Source organism: Alosa pseudoharengus, unplaced genomic scaffold (genome assembly GCF_046254945.1).
Source record: "Alosa pseudoharengus isolate Yale_2024_CS ecotype anadromous, Long Island Sound unplaced genomic scaffold, YU_APseudo_1.1 YU_APseudo_1.1_scf_2, whole genome shotgun sequence".
In the NCBI taxonomy this organism is placed as follows: Eukaryota; Metazoa; Chordata; class Actinopteri; order Clupeiformes; family Clupeidae; genus Alosa; species Alosa pseudoharengus.
In genome coordinates, this window is record NW_027468663.1 from 27,807,299 (window position 1) to 27,830,084 (window position 22,786).

At 43.8% G+C, this 22,786-nt stretch overlaps 1 protein-coding gene across 1 annotated transcript in view; it reads left to right on the forward strand.

The window, feature by feature from the left end:
* The window catches only part of clcn2a (chloride channel, voltage-sensitive 2a), a 159,553-nt gene that overhangs the window by 98,568 nt on the left and 38,199 nt on the right, over window positions 1-22,786 (forward strand). The window contains exons 3-6 of the mRNA XM_076294381.1: window positions 18,879-19,010; window positions 19,558-19,686; window positions 20,191-20,324; window positions 20,897-20,974. Coding sequence (XP_076150496.1) covers window positions 18,879-19,010; window positions 19,558-19,686; window positions 20,191-20,324; window positions 20,897-20,974 — 473 coding nt within the window. The remainder of the gene's footprint in view (window positions 1-18,878; window positions 19,011-19,557; window positions 19,687-20,190; window positions 20,325-20,896; window positions 20,975-22,786) is intronic.

Here is a 22,786-nt window from a genome sequence, read left to right on the forward strand (position 1 = left end):
AATTTGTTCAACAAAGAAACACCTTTTTTGACTTTACTTTGTTCATGGCAATGCAGTAAAAAGTTGAGAATCATTATGAGTGCATTATGAACACAAGTTACAAGTTGGTAAACTAGTTATTAGCCGTAGTGGGTAGTGGTAGTTGATATTGTTTTCATTACGGCTGTCTGTTTAATTGCGCTTAGACTGGCCTTGGTGTCGTGAGTTTTTAGAGGGGGTGGTTTTCCGCGTGATCAATTAGGACTAGCATTTAAAGTGGTTATTGTGCTGGAGCGTCAGTGGAGGCGTCAGCGCTCGTGTGAAGACTTACTCGTGTCAAGACGAATCGAGTCTACCTGCGACGAGTCCACCGAGCAAGGACACAAGCAAGGCACCTCTCAGATAAGTTTCACTCTTGTCTCACCTTGTCTTGTTAGCTGACAATCCTTCTAATAATGTGCCTTCAACATATCCCTGTATCCGGTCAGGTTAATAAGCGTACTGGTGTTGAAAGGCAACAATCAGTTCAGCAGGCTTGTCCTACTTTTTCTGTAGGGTTGTGGAATTGCCAATCTGCAGTGAATAAAGCGGACTTCATTCCTGCTCTGGCCTCACAGTTATCTCTTCAATTGCTTGCGCTTACAGAGACGTGGATTAGGCCGGAGAATACTGCCACGCCTGCAGCGTTGTCGACCAGTTATGCTTTTTCGCATACCAGTCGTTCGTCTGGTAGAGGAGGCGGGACAGGCTTTCTCGTCTCTGATGATTGGAGGTTTACACAGTTGCTGCCTGCTCAGGTCCACAACTCGTTTGAATATCATGCCATCATGATAACTGAACCATACAAATTATACTTGGTGGTTATTTATCGCCCTCCAGGACAACTTGGGAACTTTGTGAACGAGTTGGACATTCTACTGTCTGCTATTCCAATGGATGCATGCCCATTATTAATCCTTGGCGATTTTAATATTCATTTGGATAACTCGTCTGCAATTGACTTCCTGTCCTTACTCTCCTCATTTAATATCACACGTGTCCACAGTCCTCCTACTCACAAGGCTGGTAAAGATCTTGATTTAATTCTGGTACGTAACTGTAATACAGACAACGTTTTGGTTAATCCATTACATGTATCGGATCATCACTTTATCAGATTCTCTGTGCGTCTCCTGGATAACCCAGCAGCTCCTCCTCCGATAATTTCGTTCCGGCGTAATCTCAGAAGCCTCTCAAGTGACCATTTTGCAACATTAGTAACATCTGCTTTACCTACTCCTAGCTCATTCTTGACACTTGAGGTTAATGACGCTACAAAGACTCTCTGCTCTACACTGGCATCTTGTCTGAATGCAGCATGTCCTCTTTCCTCAAGACCTACTCGTTCTAAACCTCGCCATCCATGGCTGACGAACAGTATAGTCTCAGTACGAAAGGAACTTAGAGCTGCTGAGAGGAAATGGCGTAAATCCAAAGATGGAAATGATCTTAGTAACTACCAGTCTTTGCTGTCATCCTTTTCATCCACTGTTACACTTGCAAAAAAGGCATTCTATCAAAGCAAGATTGAGAGCGCCACTGACAGTAGACAACTTTTTTCTACTTTCAAATCTCTCCTCAATCCTCCACCACCACCATCAACTACTTCACTGTCAGCAAATGACTTTGCAACATTTTTCACTGAAAAAGTTGCTAAAATAAGTGCTCAGTTTGATGCTCCTATAAGGAGGGCTTTGCCTTGTGTTAGTATGACCCCATCATTTGACTCTTTCTCTCCTCTTGATGAGGAAGCAGTCTCTCAATTGCTTCAGCGATGTCGTCCAACAACATGCCCATTAGATCCTGTCCCGTCCACTCTTCTACAGTCTATCTCACCCGCTGTTCTACCAGCAGTCACACATGTATTTAATGCTTCTCTCAGTTCTGGAATAGTTCCTTATTCTTTTAAACAGGCTAGGGTTACACCTCTGCTAAAGAAAAGTACACTTAATCCAACTGAGGTGAAGAACTACAGACCTGTCTCCCTTCTTCCTTTCTTGTCAAAGGTTTTGGAGAAAGTGGTCTTCAAGCAAGTTTGTGACTTTCTTCATCAGAATAATCTACTAGACCCTATGCAGTCTGGTTTCAAGAGTGGTCATTCTACTGAAACTGCTCTTCTGTCTGTGACTGAAGCATTGAGAGTAGCTAAGTCCTCTGCTCAGTCATCAGTATTAATTCTACTAGATTTATCTGCAGCCTTTGATACTGTTAACCATGACATTCTCCTATCTATACTATCTGAACTGGGAATTTCTGGAAAAGCTCTTGACTGGTTTGAATCTTACCTTAAAGGGCGTTCTTTCAACGTGTCTTGGCAGGGACAGGTATCTAAGTCTCATGCCCTCACCACAGGTGTGCCTCAGGGATCAGTATTAGGACCCTTGCTTTTCTCTATTTACACCACTTCCTTAGGTGATACCATTCGCTCCCATGGATTTGACTATCACTGTTATGCAGACGACACTCAACTTTACCTGTCTTTCCCACCTGATGACTCTAGTGTTTCCCACCGGATTTCTGCATGCCTTAAGGATATTTCAGCCTGGATGAAAGATCGGCACCTTCAGCTTAATCTCTCAAAAACAGAGTTTTTGGTGTTTCCAGCTAAAACAGCTATTCCCCAACAGATTAACATCCAGCTTGACTCAACTTCACTGACCCCAACTAGATCGGCACGAAACTTGGGCGTTGTAATTGATGACCGACTTAACTTCTCTGAGCATATAGCTTCTATTGCAAAATCATGCCGGTTTATGCTTTACAACATTAGGAAGATCAGACCTTATCTGACACAAGATTCCACACAACTTCTTGTTCAGACCATGGTCATCTCTAAGCTGGACTATTGTAATTCACTATTAGCTGGCTTACCCGCTTGTGTAACAAGATCATTACAGCTGATTCAAAATGCTGGAGCACGCCTGGTCTTCAATCAGCCAAAGAGGACACATGTAACTCCTCTCCTAGTTACTCTCCATTGGCTCCCTATAGTAGCCAGAATTAAATTTAAATCTCTCACTTTGGCCTATAGGACACTAACTAGATCTGCTCCTAGTTATTTTAATTCAATAATCAAGCCTTACATCCCCAACCGCCCACTGCGGTCTTCTGGTGAGCGTATGTTGTGTCGACCAGTCATAAAAACTGGGTCTAATTCCAGACTCTTTTCTTCAGTGGTTCCATGTTGGTGGAATGAACTGCCCAGTGCTCTCCGTTCCTGTGGTAGTTTTGGGTCGTTTAAGAGGGGTCTAAAGACATTCCTATTCAACATATACTTAGTTGTTTAAGCGCTTATGTGTTATGGTTTATATAATGTTGTTTTATTTTAATTGGGCTGTTAATTAATTTGACATTATTGTTTATTATTGATATTCTCCTTAATGTAGTCTTAGCATGTTATTGTTTTTATATTATTGATTGAATTGACATTATTGTTTTATTATTGCCTTTCCCCTTTTTTACATTGCTTTTTTTATTAGGCTATTGATTGAATTGATATTATTGTGTACTACAACTATTCTCCTTACTATATTTGACCTAGATTTTAATCTGTTCCCTGTTCATTTTAAATATTATTATGTTGTTTTGTATTTATATGTCGCTTTGGACAAAGGCGTCTGCTAAATCCATAACCATAACCATAACCATAACACGCAACCTCGGGTCAAGTCAGGTCAGATCAGTTCGTGTCACAGATATGGAGCACATAAAATGGCATTTATTTCCGTAAATCACACACCACATTTATTGCTCAGCCCCAGAGTATCCCTCCAACATGACAATTATATTGCCCGATTCAGGACAGTCGGCCCTACACACACATGACAGGACACCGTTTGGACGGGGCCTGTCACTCCATCATGTCAGTATGTTGCCAACAACTTGGCCTGCACTGACCTATGCCATGCAAGACCAGAAGGATGACTTTGCTGATGAGAACAATCCTATTCCTCTGATGAGGATTCCGACGAAGAGTTTGTGTCGTGGCCTTGAATGATGCAATCTGTGCGAAAATGTCATACAATGTCATTGACCATGCCTAAAGGTCATGACCTTGAACTTTTACAGTAATGACAATGTCATAATTGGGTTTACAACACCTTAAAACATAGGAATCCATGTCTCATTTGTTATTTGTTATACCATTTTTAGATTTTCAGCTGTGTCAGTGTTCTGCTTATTTTATATGCATTATTTTCTCAACGCCATGTCTGATATAAGACTGAAAATCATCCCCTCCAAATCAGATAATATGGGTAAATTATACATAGTGTTTGGTTTTTGTTTCTCTGATGCTCCCTGGATTAAAAGACAAAAGAAGATTTAGGCAGAAATGGCAGGAAAATGTGTGTGATTAAAAGTTTGAAGAGCTCCAGGGTTGGCTATACTTATCCAAAATGTTCTCAAAAGGATTTAAATGAAAGCTCAGAGTCTCCCCTTTAACATGATACCAAACATAACAAAATAAAATATTCCATTATGTCCAATATAGATCTTCAGCTATGTCAGTGTACTGTTTGATTTTTACGCATTATTTTCTCAACCTTAGTTTACATTATGTGTGATAACTCAAAACAGCTACTCTTTATTATTGTTAGCTTTTATTATAATACAGTATGGACAGGTGATTTCTAAAGTGGGGCCAAGGCTCCACTGGAGCTAAAAAGTTACAGCAGATGGGGGCTTACCTGAGGGAGACAGACTAACTGGAGGTGTGGGTAACACTCCATAATAAGGTGCCATAATAAATAGCAAACTAGTAATTACCTAACCCTTTGTTAATTGTTACTAAAATATCTATTTGGCACAAGTTAATAGTTTTTTCATCATTAATTAAATATTAGTTGTTTGCATAAAATCTGTATGTTAATGTTTTAACAAATCTATTAACTAATATTGTATTAATATATGTTAATAGTTAACTAAATATATTTTTGCCACTAATTAACAGTTATTTCTTACATCATTTAAATGTTAAATGTTTATTTATTATTATTTACAAACTATATGCTAATATAAAAGTTAATGACATATCATTATTTATCTAGCTTTTATGATTAGCTTTGTTGAGAATTTATGGAATTTATGGTTTATGGCTTTATGGTCTTGTGGGGTGCATACGGCACCCTACTGCCAGTGGTTGGTTGTGTGAGAGTTTGCGCTCCTCTTCTTCCACATCATCCTTATTGGATACCTTTGTGGTTGGCTGTCCTGTAATTGGTGACTCTCTGTCTAGTCTTTGAAAGTAGTGTACTCTTTGCCTTTGGAAGTACTATTTGGTTGCTGCTTGGATTTGGTGAAATTCAGGGGAGGGGTGTAACAGAGTTAGAAATGTAGTTTAGTGTTTGTATGTGATGTAATTAAGCAGCTTTATTGATATTGGTGTTTTGGAGCCCCCTTTGGAGAAACGCTATACTGCAGTTCTGCTGCGTTTTGTCCTTGTATTGTTGCCATAGCCGATCAGAAGCGGTATGCTTTGCATTGGGTAGGTTGACTGTATAAAGCACTCCCCACTTTTGTAACTGTGAAATGTTGTTTAAGTTGAAAACTTTGATATACCACGTGTATTATGTTACTTTACATGTATTTTTAAGATTTGGGTGCAATTCTAGCGACTTAGAGAACGTTTATTAATGTTTTCATTATGACCACGAGTTCATACACACTGAGTCTAACGTGACTAGCTGTAAACTCCGCTAGCAACTTTCCATGCATTCAGTGTAGTTAAGCAGTTCAGCTTAGTGTGCATGGAAAGTGCAATTCAGTCTAGCAGGAAATGAATGTACATTTAGTTTAGCATTATGTTTATGCATTACCTCCGTATGGTCTACGTATGTGAGTGTTTAGGGAGTCTCAGAATATTAATAAACTGTCGTTCTGTGCACCTGAACATTCCATGTCTCCCTTGATAGTAGGGCTGACAGTGATGGTATAGGAATGATGCATGTAATATAGCCCATTCAACTACTTGTTGTTTTGTTTTAACTTTTCCTAAAAGAATAAATGTGATAAGCCAGTTTTGGTCTCAGTCCCCTTCACCATCTGACTATAGTTATATATTACTAATATATTAATAAAGCTTAACCAACTTTATTATAAGGGTCCCCCATACTGATAGTTATATATTACTAATATATGAATTAAGCTTAAACAACTTTATTATAAGGGGTTCCACACTGATAGCTATATACTACTAATATATTAATAAAGCTTAACCAACTTTATTATAAGGGTCCCCCATACTGATAGTAATATATTACTAATATATTAATTAAGCTTAACCAACTTTATTATAAGGGACCCCACGCTTATAGCTATATACCACTAATATATTAATTAAGCTTAGCCAACTTTATTGCAAGCGGTTCCGGCGCTGACAACAGTGGCAACATGTCAAGGTAGCTCCATGTTTTTTTCTTGAATTTCCCCTTGGGGATCAATAAAGTATCTATCTATCTATCTATTGTAAGGGTCTTATGGAGAGTGGTTCATATTGGGATAGGCAAAAGCACAGTTTAATAACAATTAGTTAAATAATAATATGTCATTAACTTTTCTATTAACATATAGTTTGCAAATAAACATTAAACATTTAAATGATGTAAAATATAACTGTTAATTAGTGCCAAAAATACATTTAGTTAACTATTAACACATATTAATGCAATATTAGTTAATAGATTTGCTAAAGCATTAACATACAGTTTTTATGCAAACAACTAATATTTAATTAATGATGAAAAAACTATTAACTTGTACCAAATAGATATGTTAGTAACAATTAACAAAGGGTTAGGTAATTACTAGTTTGCTATTTATTATGGCACCTTATTATGGAGTGTTACCGAGGTGTGTTCTAAGTTCCAGCCATCACACGTGCATACACACTGCAAGAAAGTGACTTACCAGTGACACAACAGCCCACTGCAAGCAACAATGACACCACAAATGTGCAGCTACAGGGTCCCACCACCAGGTGACTAGCCTCCCTCAAAGAGGGCCCCACATCTGCTAAACAAACAAATAAAACAGCACCACAAGGGGGCAAAAATACAGTAAGCCTGTACAGATGTTATGGTAGATTATGCAGGCACACCAGGACAAAAGAAATACAAACACACACAAATGACAGCCAGAACCAGACAGCCACTATAAGCAGTTACAAGAATGACGCATATGCCACTTATGCCCCGTTCCTCTTTACTAATGCGGCAAGCAACATGCAGGCTGACATATAAACGCCAAATAAACCCAAAGAACACAGGCAGACAAAGAAACAAAATTATACAGACAAGCAGACGTAGACACTAAGTTAATGCCCACAAAAAGAAACAAAACAGACACGGACCTTACTCAAAAAACGGCACACAATTAGGCTACACCAAAATAAACTAACTAGTAACTACAGACAAGCAGCACGACCCACGCTATGCACCCCGCGTAGATGGAAAGGGCCGCGCTACCTGGACAGGACAGAAAAGACATTGAACATAAAGCCTTCTACTGCAGCCTAGAAAGTTACCCATTAAAGCAAGCATCGTACATACCTACTGTATGTTCGTACCTACGATTAGTGCACAAAGCGCCGTATGGAGATCACTCACCCACGTTCAGCTACAGGCATACAAGAGAAAATGTTACGACTCAAAAACAGAAAATAAACTACGAGAGATTTAAGACAAACATAGGTGCATACCTGTAGAATGAATTAGGGATGGTGTCTAAAACACGGGCAGCAGGAGTAGACTAGCCGGTGACCGGTGAAGACTACAGGTGAAGACAAACATTGATTAAACCACGTTATTAGTCCGGCAGCAAACGGGAGTATTGCAACATACCTGATGTAGGCGGATCAATATATGAAAAAAAAAACACCTAACCTCAAAAAAATTAATACAAAAGGTTTTTCAACTGATTATGATACCTTTAGATGTACTTAGTAACATATTAAAAATCTAGTAAAATCTGACCTCAGTAAAGGGGTCATTTTCAAGATGGCGTCCAAGATGGCCACCAGAAGCTAATTTGGGATATCTGAAGCATTATTCAGCCTAGGAAAGTGTTTTATCATGTTTAATCAGATTTAGCGGTCACTGAATCATATATATATGTCACACTGAAGTATCAGTTCATCATTTTCAAATACTTATAATTTTCAAGATGGCTTCCAAGATGGCCACCAGAAGCTAATTTTGGCTATATCTGATGCATTATTCAGCCTAGGAAAGTGTTCTTCGTGTTTAATCAGATTTAGAGGTCGCCGATTCATATATGTCAGACTAAAGTATCAGTTCATCATTTTCAAAGACTTGTTATTTTCAAGATGGAATCAAAGATGGCCACCAGAAGCTAATTTTGGCTATATCTGAAGCATTATTCAGCCTAGGAAAGTTTTTTTGTGTTTAATCAGATTTATAGGTCACTGAATCTTATGTCACACAATCCTTCATTAAATCATGCCACCCTAAAAAGATGGTTGTGGCGTAACAAGAGGTCATGAATTAATTATAATCTATTAAATTGTAATTAGTCCCTTTTCCACAACTTTTCAACCATGCTGCCAATTCAGTCTACTTAAACCATTGAGAACGATAGACATAATTATGACCGCCGTGACCGCCATGTCCAAATTTCCGTCAAGGATTCCCGGGACACTGTAAGACCGGGGTACACGAAACTTGGTGGGCATGTAACCCCACATGGATAGCATGGAACCTCCTTTTTTCGTTTTGATCTGTAGCTCCCTCGCTGGACTGGACCCCCCGAAAGGAGGGTAGGGCAGACACAGTTTTCTGTGAATATCTCGAGAAGCGTAGGGTTTAGGAGGACCATTGTTTTTTTGTATGTTGATCTCAAAGGGCCATGTCAACCCATTCCATAACCACTCATTTCATGTATAGCGCCACCTAGTTAAACACAAAAAAGTAAAAATGAGGTGTTGTAATCGCAGGTATCTGTGACCTAACATAGTCAAAACTGCACGGAATTAGAAGTGTAGGATCTTTATGACACCCTCTGAATGCACGCCAAGTTTCGTGGAATTCCGTTCATTGGGGGGGCACACAATAAATTAATTTATGTTACTATACACCAACTGGCCTGTAGGTGGCCGGAGACAGTTTTCTGTGAATATCTCGAGAACCGTAGGGCCTAGGAGGTCCACCTTTTTTTTGTATGTTGGTCTTAAGGGGGCATGTCAACCTATCCCATTACCACTTATTTCATGTATAGCGCCACCTAGTTAAAAATTAAAAAGCAAAACATTAGGTGTTTTCATCACAATATCTCTGGCTGACATGGTCAAAACTGCACGAAATTGAAAGTGTAGGATCATTATGACCCCCTCCGAATGCATGCCAAGTTTCGTGGACTTTCGTTCATGGGGGGCCTTACAATAAAATAATTTATGTGTACATTTAGTGACCGTACACCAACAAGGATTCCCGGGACACTGAAAGTCCGGGGTACACGAAACTTGGTGGGCAAGTAACCCCACATGGATAGCATGGAACCATCGCTTTTCGTTTTGATCTGTAGCCCCCCCGCTGGACTGGACCCCCCGAAAGGAGGGTAGGGCAGACACAGTTTTCTGTGAATATCTTGAGAACCGTAGGGCCTAGGATGACCAATTTTTTTGCGTATGTTTGCCTCCAGGGGTCATGTAAACCCATTCCATATGCACACATGTGCATAAACAGATACACACGCACACACATACATTCACAGTAATCCTACGTATGACACATACTCACACAGTAGACATATATACGCATGCATGCACATGCACACACACAGGCACATAAACAGTCAAACACACAAGCACATGCACATGCACGCACACACACCCTCAGAGAGGAGATTTTGTCCTTCAGTCATGTGCCAATGCCTCCACTACTCCCAATCAGACAACAGAGGTGATTGGTGAATTAAGATGCCAAGTGATGGCTGTACTTTTTGGTGGGAAGTCCACAGACTCTCTTACAACATTACGGCACAACACCCTCAGTAGTAAGGTTGTCTTTGTGTCATTATTTGTGACTCTAGAACGTCTTCCTCCAACTGAATCTGCTAGTAAGCTTTACAGCTATTGAAAGTTATCCGCTGTAACTGTGTGCATTTCTGCAAGACACTCTTTAGTCTAGGTCAATTTTTAAAAGAAATTAACCCTGAAGGCAAATCATGTAAATTTTTGGCATACAATATTTTTAGGGGTTTTGAAGGGTGCTGAATTCAAATCTTTTGTATGCCAGGCTCAAAAATGTCCCATAATGCCTCAAAATGGAGAAATCCAATATGGCCGCCGCCGCCAGGTCAAAATCGAATTAATCACGTAGCTTTTGGACTGTACAAGGTAAAAACCTGAATGTAATGTGCTTTTATAGGTTTTCACATATAGGGAATTCAATGCCATGCTCAGATTTAAGATCAAGACTAGAGAAAATGCTTGAAGTTAATGTACATGGTTAAAATTGTTGTCTCGGATAATGAATAATTCATGAAAAAAGAGGACCATAAAACAGGTTGATGGCTTTCTGCAGAATTTACTTGAAACATGTTTAGAAACAAAGTTGATTACCATATTTTAACTATCTATTTATATTATTCACCTGTATTTATCTATTTATCTGTATTTTAACTATTTATTTAATAATGCATATTTTCCTATATATTTAGTAATTAATCAATTCTATTCTATTCTATTCAATTCTTTGAACTTCTTGGTATGAAGAGGTAGGCTACACACACTCCTCTTCTCTCCTCCCAGCAGTGTTCTGACAGTTGCTGCTGTAGCTGCATGACTCCATGCATAACATGCCACTTTTCCTGCAACTGCAGCAAAGGCTTAGACATCCCTTGAAGCAACCACAGGAGGTGATCTCCTTACAAGCTTTTGGAATTGGTGAGAGATAGTAGCTGTGGCACTAACTGATCATCCACATTTGGATGGCCATGATAAGTGTGTGTTGTGTTTGGGCCACCAACATGCTTTCTTGGCAAGGGACGCCCCCCAGTTGTGCATTAATTGTTTTATTATGCCTACACACACAAGGGAAGCCCGTTGTCGTTTTTTCTGTGGTAAACGTGCGGGTTCTCCTGTTTCCGAGGGGCCGTCAAGAAAGATGGCAAGAGTAGCCAGGGGAATTGGGGAATCCTCAGCAGCCTCACTGTTTTCTCTTAGCACAAGGCCTGCAGTTCCCCAACCTGCTCCTCCTACCAGTCCGTGTGAGCTGGAGGAGGAAGATGAGGAGGCCATTGTGGACGTTGAGACTGTTCTCTCGTCTGAGGGAGAGGTTACCTTATGCACAGCCCTGTGCAGCCAGCCCGGTGGGAGCAGGGCATCCAGGGCTTTTGATATTCCCCTTCCAGAGAAGCCCCTTGCCTCTGCGTCTAGGTTCCACAGAGACATGACTGAGCACCCAGTGGTGGCGCTCATTCCCCTCCTACCAGACTTTAGCGACTTGGTCTGTCGCCAGTTTTCCTCCCCAACTACTTTTCGTAGGTGGTCTGGACAGGCTAAGGTGCTTTCCAACATGCACGGCGAAGGGCTGATTGGTTGTGGCTCGCTCCTCCCAGTGGATCAAGCTTTGGAGCCCCTCTTCTCCTCCCCCAACTCCCTCTTTGGTGGTCCCTCCTGCCTCAGTGCCAATGGCAGGACTATGGAGGCTCTGCTGGGTAAGCTGCATAAACCCATAGCGATGCAAGTCCACCTGGCTAACACAGCGGCCATTCTGTCCCTGTATGTTCGACACCTCTCTGGTCTCTTGCAAAGCAGTGTTGGTGATCCCGCTCTTTTGAGAGAGCTCCAGTCAGCCTCTGTGTGCCTAGCTGCAGTGTCAGGTAGGAGCAGGTAGTGGCATCAGGTCACAGGCAACCACACTGTTGCAGCAGGCGCTTGACAGCCGCCGCTGTGCAGAAGAGGTGTCAGGGTCTCTTGACAGGCATGCCAGGGGCGCTAGGCGTCCTAGGGCATTCACGCCTCAGCTAACACCTACCTTGGGGCATCCGTCTTGGGGGCCGACTGATCTCAGGCAGCGGCTTCAGGCATTCCAGGCGCTGGGTACCCGCCCACAAGCCGGCCGGGGGGGGCCAGCGTGCTAGTGGCCGTGGCCCCTCCTGGCGCCCTCGTCGTTCCTGACAATCTCCGGGCCAGCCAGCCTCGCCTCTCAGCTCTATGCAGGAAGGCTTGGCTGGCCTTATGAGTGGATCCATGGGTGCTCATGGGTACCGCCTGCAGTTCAGGACCAAACCCCGTGTGGGTTACCTTGGTGAGCAGTACCATGCACACTCAGACCTTACGTGCATAGCTGTCCACCCTTCTGGACAAGAGGGTGATAAGGGAAGTCAGGAGTTCAAACCCCCAAGCGGAGTTCTTCTCCCGTTATTTTCTTGTACCCAAGCGCACAGGGGACCTTCGTCTTCAGGGGTCTCAACGTGCACCTCTGGTCCCTAAGGTGCAGGTTCATCACAGTTCCGAGGGTGTGGCAAGCCATCAATGCAGGGGACTGGTTTGCTACCATCGACCTGCAGGATGCTTATTTTCAGATACCCATCTGGCCGGGGCATTGGCGGTTCCTGAGGTTTGCGTTCGAGGGTCGGTCTTCGAGTTCCAAGTCCTCCAATTTGGAATCTCTCTGGCCCCCCGAACCTTCACCAGGTGCATGGATGCAGTTCTTGCACCCATGAGGCAGCGGGGGCTCAGGATATTAAACTATCTAGACGACTGGCTCATCTGTGCAACCTCAGAAGTGCAATTCCGCCTACACGTGGCCTTGCTATGAAGCACACTCAAGAGTTGGGCTTGCGCCCCAATCCCAAGAAAAGCAGGCTCCAGCCTTCCCAGGTCACCACCTTCCTGGGCATGGTCCTGGACTCCAGGAGGGCATCCGTGACTCTCTCACCGGCGAGACAGCAGTATTTTGCATGTCGCTTCACGTTGCACGCCCAGGTGGAGTGGAAACTCTGCCTTCGCCTCTTGGGCCTTATGGTGGCAATGGTGCAGGTAGTCCCCCTTGCCCTCCCTCACATGCTCCCAGTCCAGAGGTGCCTGTTGAGCCTAGGCCTGTGCCCCCAAGGGCCCTCCCAGGCCAAGGTGACTGTGTCCCGCAGGCTTCACAGGCCCTACACTGGTGGAGAGATCCCACCAACACCGAGAGGGGGAGTGCCATGGGACTGGTGATTCATCGCCGGGTCGTATTTACAGGCACATCCCCAGTAGGCTGGGGCACCGTTCTCGATGGTCTGGGCATCAATGGTCTCTGGACGGACCCTTGGCTATCCTAGCACATCAATGTCCTGGAGCTGAGAGCTGCTCTCCTCGCCCTCCAGCACTATCTACCGTGGCTAAGAGGCCAACATGTGATGGTGAGGACCGACAGCACAGTGACTGCGGCCTACAACAGACAGGGGGGCTTGGGGTCTCCAGGTCTTTGCAGCCTGCCGGCTCTGGGCTCACCCCCTGTTCAGCTCTCTCAGAGCAGTTCATGTGCCGGGGGCCTTGAATGCTGCGGCCGACATCTTGTCAAGAGGGGGCCCACATCCCGGAGAGTGGAGGCTCTAACCCTAGTCCTATTCACAAAGGCTAACTAGCTAACGTTTTTTTAGTTTCTTATAATATATTAATTATTCTGTTAGCCTATACATAATCCTCACATAACAATCTTTACATGCTATTACAGATGTATTATATGGTCCTAAACAAATTGTTATGATATTATGTTATAGTTTACCTGTTACTGCTGAGCATCATGTGAGGGGAGCGACATAATTCACAAGCGCCTCCTCAGTGTGTAGATAGAGGGTGTGGCCTCATTCAGGGTTACATATGGGTATTTGTGTGTGTAGGGGTAAGGGTAGGGGTGGGATGGGCAAAGCACACTGGACATCAAAACAATAGGCTGAGGTACAATATTTTATTAGTAGGCAAATCTAGTAGTAACAGTTTTAAACATAGGCCTTTAGCTTAAGAGTTTCAAGCATTTTCTTGAAATACTAAATAAATAGTTAAAATACAGATAAATAATATAAATAGATAGTTAAAACATGGTAATCAACCTTGCTTCTAAACATGTTTCAAGTAAATTCTTCAGAAAGCCATCAACCTGTTTCATGGTCCTCTTTTTTCATGAATAATTCATTATCCAAGACAACAATGTTAACCATGTACATTCATTTCAAGCATTTTCTTTAGTCTTGATCTTAAATCTGAGCATGGCATTGAATTCCCTATATGTGAAAACCTATAAAAGCACATTACATTCAGGTTTTTACCTTGTACAGTCCAAAAGATAAGTGATTGATTAGATTTTGACCTGGCGGCAGCGGCCATATTGGATTTCTCCATTTTGGGGCATTATGGGACATTTTTGAGCCTGGCATACAGAAGATTTGAATTCAACACCCTTCAAAACCCCTAAAAATGTTGTATGCCAAAAATTAACATGATTTGCCTTCGGGACTTTAAATAAGCACATTTTCCAAAATCCTGCCTAGTCTACTTCTGTTAATGTAGATACGGATTACGCTTCACTGCTGCCTGTGGAACATGTCAAAATTAACAATGTGACAATCTGCACAACTTCCTTTCAGAGGACTGGAGGATGGTGGATGATGATGAATAATGATATAGTAATTATTTCTGATATACTTATAAATATAGTTTAAGATTAAGTTTAATTAGCTCCCCCCTAATGATAGATGCCAAATATGTAATGCATGCCTATGCATGGGTTATGGTTCACTAAAATCACAGAACAGCCAGAACTATTTTAAAAGCATATACCCTGTACATGAAATATAACATGAATCAAGTTATGTTTCCCATCTTCCACCACACTTTGCATAATACATACTCTATTCTGTATAGGCGGATCTAGTGTACAACTGATACATTTTGGTATGTACAGTTCAGGGGAAACAAATTAAACATCCTACACTATATATTTTCTGAAAGCATATAACCTGTACTGTAGATGAGACATAACACCAGTTAAGACATGTCCCATCTTCCTCCATGAATGCACAATGCATTGCTCTCTATTCTGTATAGGCAAATCTAGTGTAAAGTGGATACATTTGGGCATGTCCAGTCCAGGTAAAACAAATTAAACACCCTAAACAATGAACAATGAAAACATATAACCTGGAGATGAGATATAACACCAGATAAGACATGTCCCATCTTCCTCCATGCCATGAACAATACAGTACATTGCCCTCTATTCTGTATAGGCAAATCTAGTGTAAAGTGGATACATGTTGGCCTATATTGTCCAGGCAAAACAGATTAAACACCCTAAACTATATATTTTCTAAAAGCATATAACCTCTAGATGAGATATAACACCAGTTAAGACATGTCTTATCTTCCTCCATGCCATGGAGATGGTTCATAATCCTGTATTGCATTTGCTGTTTATTAAAACGCATTGATTTTAATATATGTCTGAAAAAGGTAGAGCATTGAAACATTTTCAATATTACCATTTAAAATCATATTCTTGTTTAATCTGACTACAATTTGACATCAATTTCACCCCTGTAGGCTGAATAGTAATTGAGATATAACCATTTTAACCTCTTGACAGCCATTTTGAAAATGACCCCTTTCCCAAGGTCAGATTTCACTAGATTTTTAGTATGTTATTTAGCCTGTCCAACAGTACCAGAATCCATGAAAAAACCTTTTGTAATTTCTTTAACGTTGAACCCTATATTGACCCGCCTAATGACTGAATCCGACACGCTAGGGGGTTAAACAGACAGCGCTTACAACGCTTCTTCGTACCTGGGTGGTTTTATACTGTCCGGCCAGTAATCAGTGCGAACTAACTCCGGTGTGTAACTAATCACCACGCCCCCCTAGTTAGCGGGAGCAGGCCAGTGTGGGACATGTAGGGAAAACAGGGAGACATAGGGAAAAGACAGGGAAACAAGGTGAACTGGCTACATGTGTATGTGTTTGTAGAAGAAAGGCAATGTCTGTTATGGTGTGCTATATTTTGTGTAGAGGAAAGGTGAGGATGTGAAGAAGTTGTTCTGGCAGGGGTGCTGTCCGTGCAGACAGAAAGGTTGTACGTCACTGTTAATGGGTGGATGGATTGGTATGACGATAGCTGTCACTTCAGGGTGTGTAAGTGAGATTTATTGTTTTTCTCTTCCTCTTTCTCTCTCTGGTTTCTGTGTGTGTGTGTGTGTGTGTCTGTGCATGAGTAAGTGTGTGTGTCCGTGTGTTTATCTTTGCGTGCGTGTGTGCATGTCTATCTGTTTCCTCACAATTAAAACACAAATCAGGTCAGTTGTGTTGCCCCTGTGTAGCCACCTCTGCCTGACTAGGAGCAGAGAGGTGTGCACCTATGCTTTTCGGCTGCACTTCTTGGCAGGTTCGCTTGGCGGGTGGATTTCAGAGGAGTCCCATTAAACCCTCCTAAGGGTCCTGCTGTCCTCTTCACCACTGTGACAGTGTCTGCAAATCCTGTCAGCTCTGCTTGCTCACTACCCACCTGCAGGGGAGAAATAGTCAAGTTCTGCATTGCCAACATTTCCCATCCTCCCATCTTCTTTTACTTTTTATGTTTATCTCTCTTGTCTGACTCTTCTTCCTTCTCCTTTTCTGTCCTCCCTTCCACAAAATATTTTTTTCTTCCTCTTCTTCCCCTTGACATTCCCTCTCACTGTCTCACTGTTCATTGCCTCTTGACAAACACCACTGTTTTATCCTCTACCTTCCGTTTACCTAGAGGCAATTATCTATGAAAATCCTCTAAGGACAGCAAACATACTCAAGCATCCCCCCCACCCCCAGGACAGAGAGGCTTGTGGCAGGCTATACAAACAACATGCTATTGATTTCCCCCGGCTTACTTAATAAGGCAACTCCTCGGTCCCCTCCTCTGCCTGCATTAATAACAATTAATAATTTAATTAATTAATAATAGCAGGGTCCGGGGCCCGTTCGGCTCGGTTCAGCTCAGCTGGTGTGCACCCTGCAGCCGCTCTCCGACTCTGGCTGTGACGAGTGCCAGTAGGCTTGGCATGAGGAGCCTGACAGTAACTGTCATGTCAAGACAAAGTGCCTCCTCGCACCTCCCACACAAATCCTCCTTCTCCTCACATGGACAGCCAGGCCTGCTTATAAATAGATTGCCATTCTGCCACAAATGTGTGTGTGTGTGTGTGTGTGTGTGTGTGTGTGTGTGCACATGGCTTGTTAGTTGTAAGTTGCTACATTATGCATGCAGGCTCACATTGGGGTGTCAGGCTCTGAAGCTCACAGCACCTACCTCCTCCCCCTCTCCTCCTCTATGTCTAGCTTTACACAGAGGAGGGTAACACCTTCACACCTAAGATGACACCTGTAGAGTATATTTAATTCTCTGTGTGTAGAGGAAAGGAGAATTTGTGTGTGTGTGTGTGTGTGTGAGCTTGAAGTGGATGCATGCGGTTCTCCATCCTCTAACTTTGCGATAGAAGAGGTGTGACATCCGAGGCGACACCATGCAGTGTGCTTATCAGTGTCATTAAAAATCCCCCCTATGTGCTTATGGCTGAGACTGCGTGGCGAAGCGGCCGCTGACAGGCGCCCTTAGGTTACATCGATGTGTTCTTCTCTTAAGCACTGCTACTGAGTAGGGACGCCCGCGTCATAGAGTTTCCCCTCTCAGCACTACTGTTGTCTCTCCACCAAGCAGATGAGTGCTTCTGCTGCAGTGAGAGTCACATCAGACGCACACACACACACACACATTTGAAGAGTAGAGGGAAGATCTGTTCTATTTTCCTCTCAGTAGGGCTAGTAAAGCGCAAAATATGTCCTTCAAATATCTCTCCCAGCAGAATAAGAATAAAAGCAGGGGGCCTTGATGAGGGTATCACTTTCTTTCTCTCTCTCTCTCTCTCTTTCTCTCTCTCTCTCTCTCTCTCTCTCTCTCTCTCTCTGTCTGTCTGTCTGTCTGTCTGTCTGTCTGTCTGTCTGACTCTGTGATGGTGCAGAGTGAGGACCCTGACACAGATAACAGCGTGTCAGATCTCAGTCCTCCTCTGTCTGGAGAGCGAGGGCCGGGCTCCTTTAGCTGCCGCCTGTAAACAGGAGCAAGTACCTCTTGGTTGGCGTGGCGGCAGCTTCAGTTTATTTTGGTCTGGAGACATCTGTTGCCTCCTGCTGTGGTCAGGCTGGCGTGCCCAGCAGCCAGAGGGCTCGTCAGGCAGAGGGCCACGCTGACCCCCCCCCCCCGCCCTCCACTGAGATCCACCTCTGCTCCATATTTCATTAGTCGCTCATCTTGTGAAAGCTTACACTCTATTTGCTATTTTTTGTCATTCTTAAAGAACTCCTGAATCCCATCATTCAACAGCAGATGTTCTATCATTCCCTTCTTTCTGTGTTTAAAGTGTTTGGTCTGGGAGGCCATGGTGTATAATTTGCCAAGCTCTCTTTGTGTGTCTCTCTCTCTGTCTGTTTCTCTTTATGTCTGTTTCTCTCTTTCAGTGACCTTTCTCTCCATCTCACTCACAAACACGCACACAAACAGGCACACACATTCTGTGTCATTTTCTCTCTTTCTCTCTCTGTCTCATTTTACCCATCTGTCTTTCTCTCTCTCTCTCTCCCTCTCCCTCCCTTTCCCTTGTCTTCATCTCCCTCGCTGCCGTTCCACGTCACGCTGTCGGAGGAGCTGCAGGTGGCAGCGTGGGCCGCCTCATGCCATCCCGGCCACTGAAATCATCTGAACTGTGAAATGTGCGCGCTGGCTTCAGAGAGAGAAAGAGGGGGAGGGGGGCGTGATGCGGGGGAGGGGGCGGCAGGGATGGAAAGAGGGGTGGGGGCTGTCTTTGACCTTGGGGTGTCCGTGTGTCTCTTGCAGACTGCGCCACGCGCTGCAGGAAGTTCCTGATCTCGCGGGTGGGGGAGGACTGGATCTTCCTCATCCTGCTCGGCCTGCTGATGGCGCTGGTGAGCTGGGCCATGGACTACACCATCGCCTTCTGCCAGCAAGGTGAGCTCAGGGGGAGACTGTGGGTGGGGGTGGGGGTGGGGGGGGTCTAGCCGTGTCCAAACGCGGGGTGGCTAAGCTAGGCTACCTGTCTGCCCGCTTGCTCACATCATCAGATGTAATTGGTTGAGGCACATTTGAAATGTTGCAGCCGAGCTTAAAAGAAACACAACCACACTCAATCATAATCTCACTAACATCTACACACACACACATGCACACACACACACACACACACACACACACACACACACACACACACAACCTTTCGCTGTTCACCTCTCTTTGCCTGATTGAAAATCAATGAAAAGTTCATCTCACAAGTGCGTCAATGCTCCTGCAGACACCCCCACCCCCAACAGAACAGCAATGACAAATTGTTGTGCTCAGTGCTCAACTCCTCCACCCTGCTGTTCTCCCCTCATCATCCTCTTCTCTGGTGATGGCGGGTGGGAAGCCCCAGGCTGCGGTGTAGCGATGCAGTGCGGTCCAGTATGTTGATCTGAGCCGTGCCGCTGGTGGTGGTGGTGTCTCTGCTTTGTCTCCGCAGCTCAGAAGTGGATGTACGGGGGACTGGACAGCAACATGCTGCTGCAGTACCTGGCCTGGGTGACCTACCCCGTGGTCCTCATCACCTTCTCGGCAGGCTTCACGCAGATCCTGGCCCCGCAGGCAGTGGGTGAGACGGCTGTGCAGACACCGACTGACCGCCTCTGACCCGCTCTCCTGATGCTCTCCTTATCTCTCTCTTGGATTCTGCAGTGTTGTCAGTCTGTGTGTCTTCCCTCTCCCTTCCTGTCTCTGTCTCTCTCAGCCTGTTCCTCTACAGCTTCTGTGTGTGTCGTTACTTTTCTGTTTATAAGATATGCACACGCGCGCACACACACACACACACACACACACACACACACACACACACACACACACACACACACACACACACACACACACACACACACACACACACACACACACACAGACAGACATATGATAGATAGGTAGATAGATTAATACTATTACTACTAGATACTATTACTACTAGTATACACAGACAGACAGACAGACAGACAGATTAATACTATTACTACTACTACTAGATACTATTACTACTAGTATACACACATACACACACACACACACACACAGGACTGGTTACATACTCTCCTTGTTGTCCCCCCCCCAGGTTCAGGGATCCCCGAGATGAAGACTATCCTGAGAGGCGTAGTACTGAAGGAATACTTGACCTTTAAAACCTTTGTGGCCAAAGTCATCGGCCTCACATGTGCCCTGGGCAGTGGCATGCCCCTGGGGAAGGAGGTGAGAGAGAGACCCCTCATTATGTAGCTACTCTGAGAAGGCCCTTGGTGGCTAACAACTGTATTTTTTGACATACAAGGTGGTTTCAAATAACAAATGTTCACAAATGTTTGTAAACACTTGCAGACAGTTTGTTGAGATAGTTTTCCGCAAACACACAAGGGAGCAGGATGACGGGTTACCCTTGAAATAGAATGTTTACACAAAATCATTCCAATCAAACTGTTTAGGGAAAACGTGTTCACTGCAAATGTTTGAATTTCAACACACCTTAGTTGTAGAGGCTTTCAATTCAGTAATAAGGAAAAGGCACACAAGGTTATGGATAGAATGTCTGTGTCCTGTGAAGGTGTAATGTTTTGGCCTTGGTAAATAAATGTGTACACTTCTTGTGGGCCTCCATCACCTCTCTCTGCACCTGACCACATGGACGTTAAATGCAGTAGAAGCTCAACTAAAACAATAGTGAGGGGGGAAATGAGTGCCAATTATGAAGACCTTTGAAATGGCTCCTCTTGCATGTCATCTCTCTCCCTTTTCTCTCCTCTTTTTTCCTCTCTTCCCTTTTGCAGGGACCATTTGTTCATGTTGCCAGCCTGTGTGCTGCTCTCCTGAGCAAGTTCATGGCCTTGTTTGGAGGGATCTATATGGTAAGAGACACTTTCATATGAAGGAGGCATTAAAGAGCAAACCCCACCATTTCCTCAACACCTCCCAACCAACAGCCCCCATTCCCCTGGACCCCCGGGCCCACACCCCTGAAAACCTCTCTCTCTCTCTCTCTCTCTCTCTCTCTCTCTCTCTCTCTCTCTCTCTCTCTCTCTCTCTCTCTCTCTCTCTCTCTCTCTCTCTCCATACTGACCTCATGTCCTTGACACCCACACACCTCTCACATTTGTCTCACCTGAACCATCCCAGCCTCGCCACTCTCTCCACCCCAGCGGAGCACAGCACCAGGTGAAAAGATGAGGAGGAGAGAAACACTGACCCCAAAGAGACTAAGGTGTCCGGCGAGCGAGTGAATTAAGAGTCACACACACACGGGTCCTTTATACTAATATTAGTCCTTTAGACTAATGTGTGAAGTCATTGGCGCAAAGAACACGTTTTTTTCTTGAAAAGCCTCCGCCTTACATGCCGTGTATACTTCTCTGAGCCCATTTTAGCCCCGAGCTGCCTCCCACATTCAGGGCAGATTGGAGCCTTGCGTGAATGCAGCCCAGAAATAGCGGCAACTGATGTCCATCAGACAACTGAGGCCAGTTCCAGAGATGTTTGAAGGTGTATTCTTGCCCGAGGCTGAAATAGCGTAAATGCATCTATTGCTAAAAGATGCGCTTACCATTCCATACAAAATTATACCACTGATTTGTGAAAAGCCTCGTCATAGCAGAAGTCAAACGGATGTGTTGTGGATACTGCAGTATTTACATTCCCCTCTAGTTGTAAGCTTAGCTTCATTATTCATGTTTGTGAGCAGAATGACCTGTTTGCAATGAGTAAGCAGTTGGGTCTTGCTAGATAAGAACAGCTGGTCCCTGGCCTGCCATTGTCACAGCATGCTGAAGAAAGGGCCACCTCCGATTTGCAAGCACTGTATTGCTCGAACAGCTGTACGAGATAGAGTAGGATTCTGACAAGTCTAAATGAAGTTTCCGTCAATCTTTCAAATTCACAAAGGCTGTGAACATACAAATTCAAAATAGCTGCAAGTGAATTCTGTGGGGTTGTCAAAGCTTTACAGAGCTCTCTCTCTCCTGTGCAGGCATGTCAACGGCACTTGATGGATTGTAGCCTGCGTTGCCAGACACTAGTGTCATTGTTACATTGTGCTTCATTTTCATCGTTCATTTAAATCGGCAATATCACAACAGCATTCTACAGGATGTGGTTCAACCCCTCTTGCTGAAGGGCATATTTTGTACCAGAATGTAAAAGAATGCTCCAGCTTGTAACCCTTATCGCTCTCACGTAGTCCTACATGTGCTTCTGAATCTTTCACATTCTGTTTGTCTGCAGACAGTTTTAATTATGTAGCTTAAATGGCAGGAAGTTATTTATGAAGTGTGAGCCAATTAGAAAGTCATCACACATCACACAAGGAAATACAAAAACACCCACAGAGGATGGATTTAGGAAAACAATCTATACACTGCACTTCATTTGAATATTTTGTGTTCTGTTACCAGACTATGTTGAAACAAGAGTTTGATGCTGAGTGCATAAAGACAGATGACTAGCAGACAGCACTATGACATTTTGAGTGAACACAAAGCCAGGAGCGTCTCCTCTCCAAATGGTGTGTGGAGGGAGTAGCCTAAGGCAGAGAGCCAGAACCAGCCTAGTGTGACAGACAGACCACCACTTGCAGGTGTTCACTATTATCCCTGTCTATTTCCACTTACTGCTGAAGGAAGAGCCCTTTGTGGGAACCAAGGTAAGAGTGCGTATGCGGGGAGTGA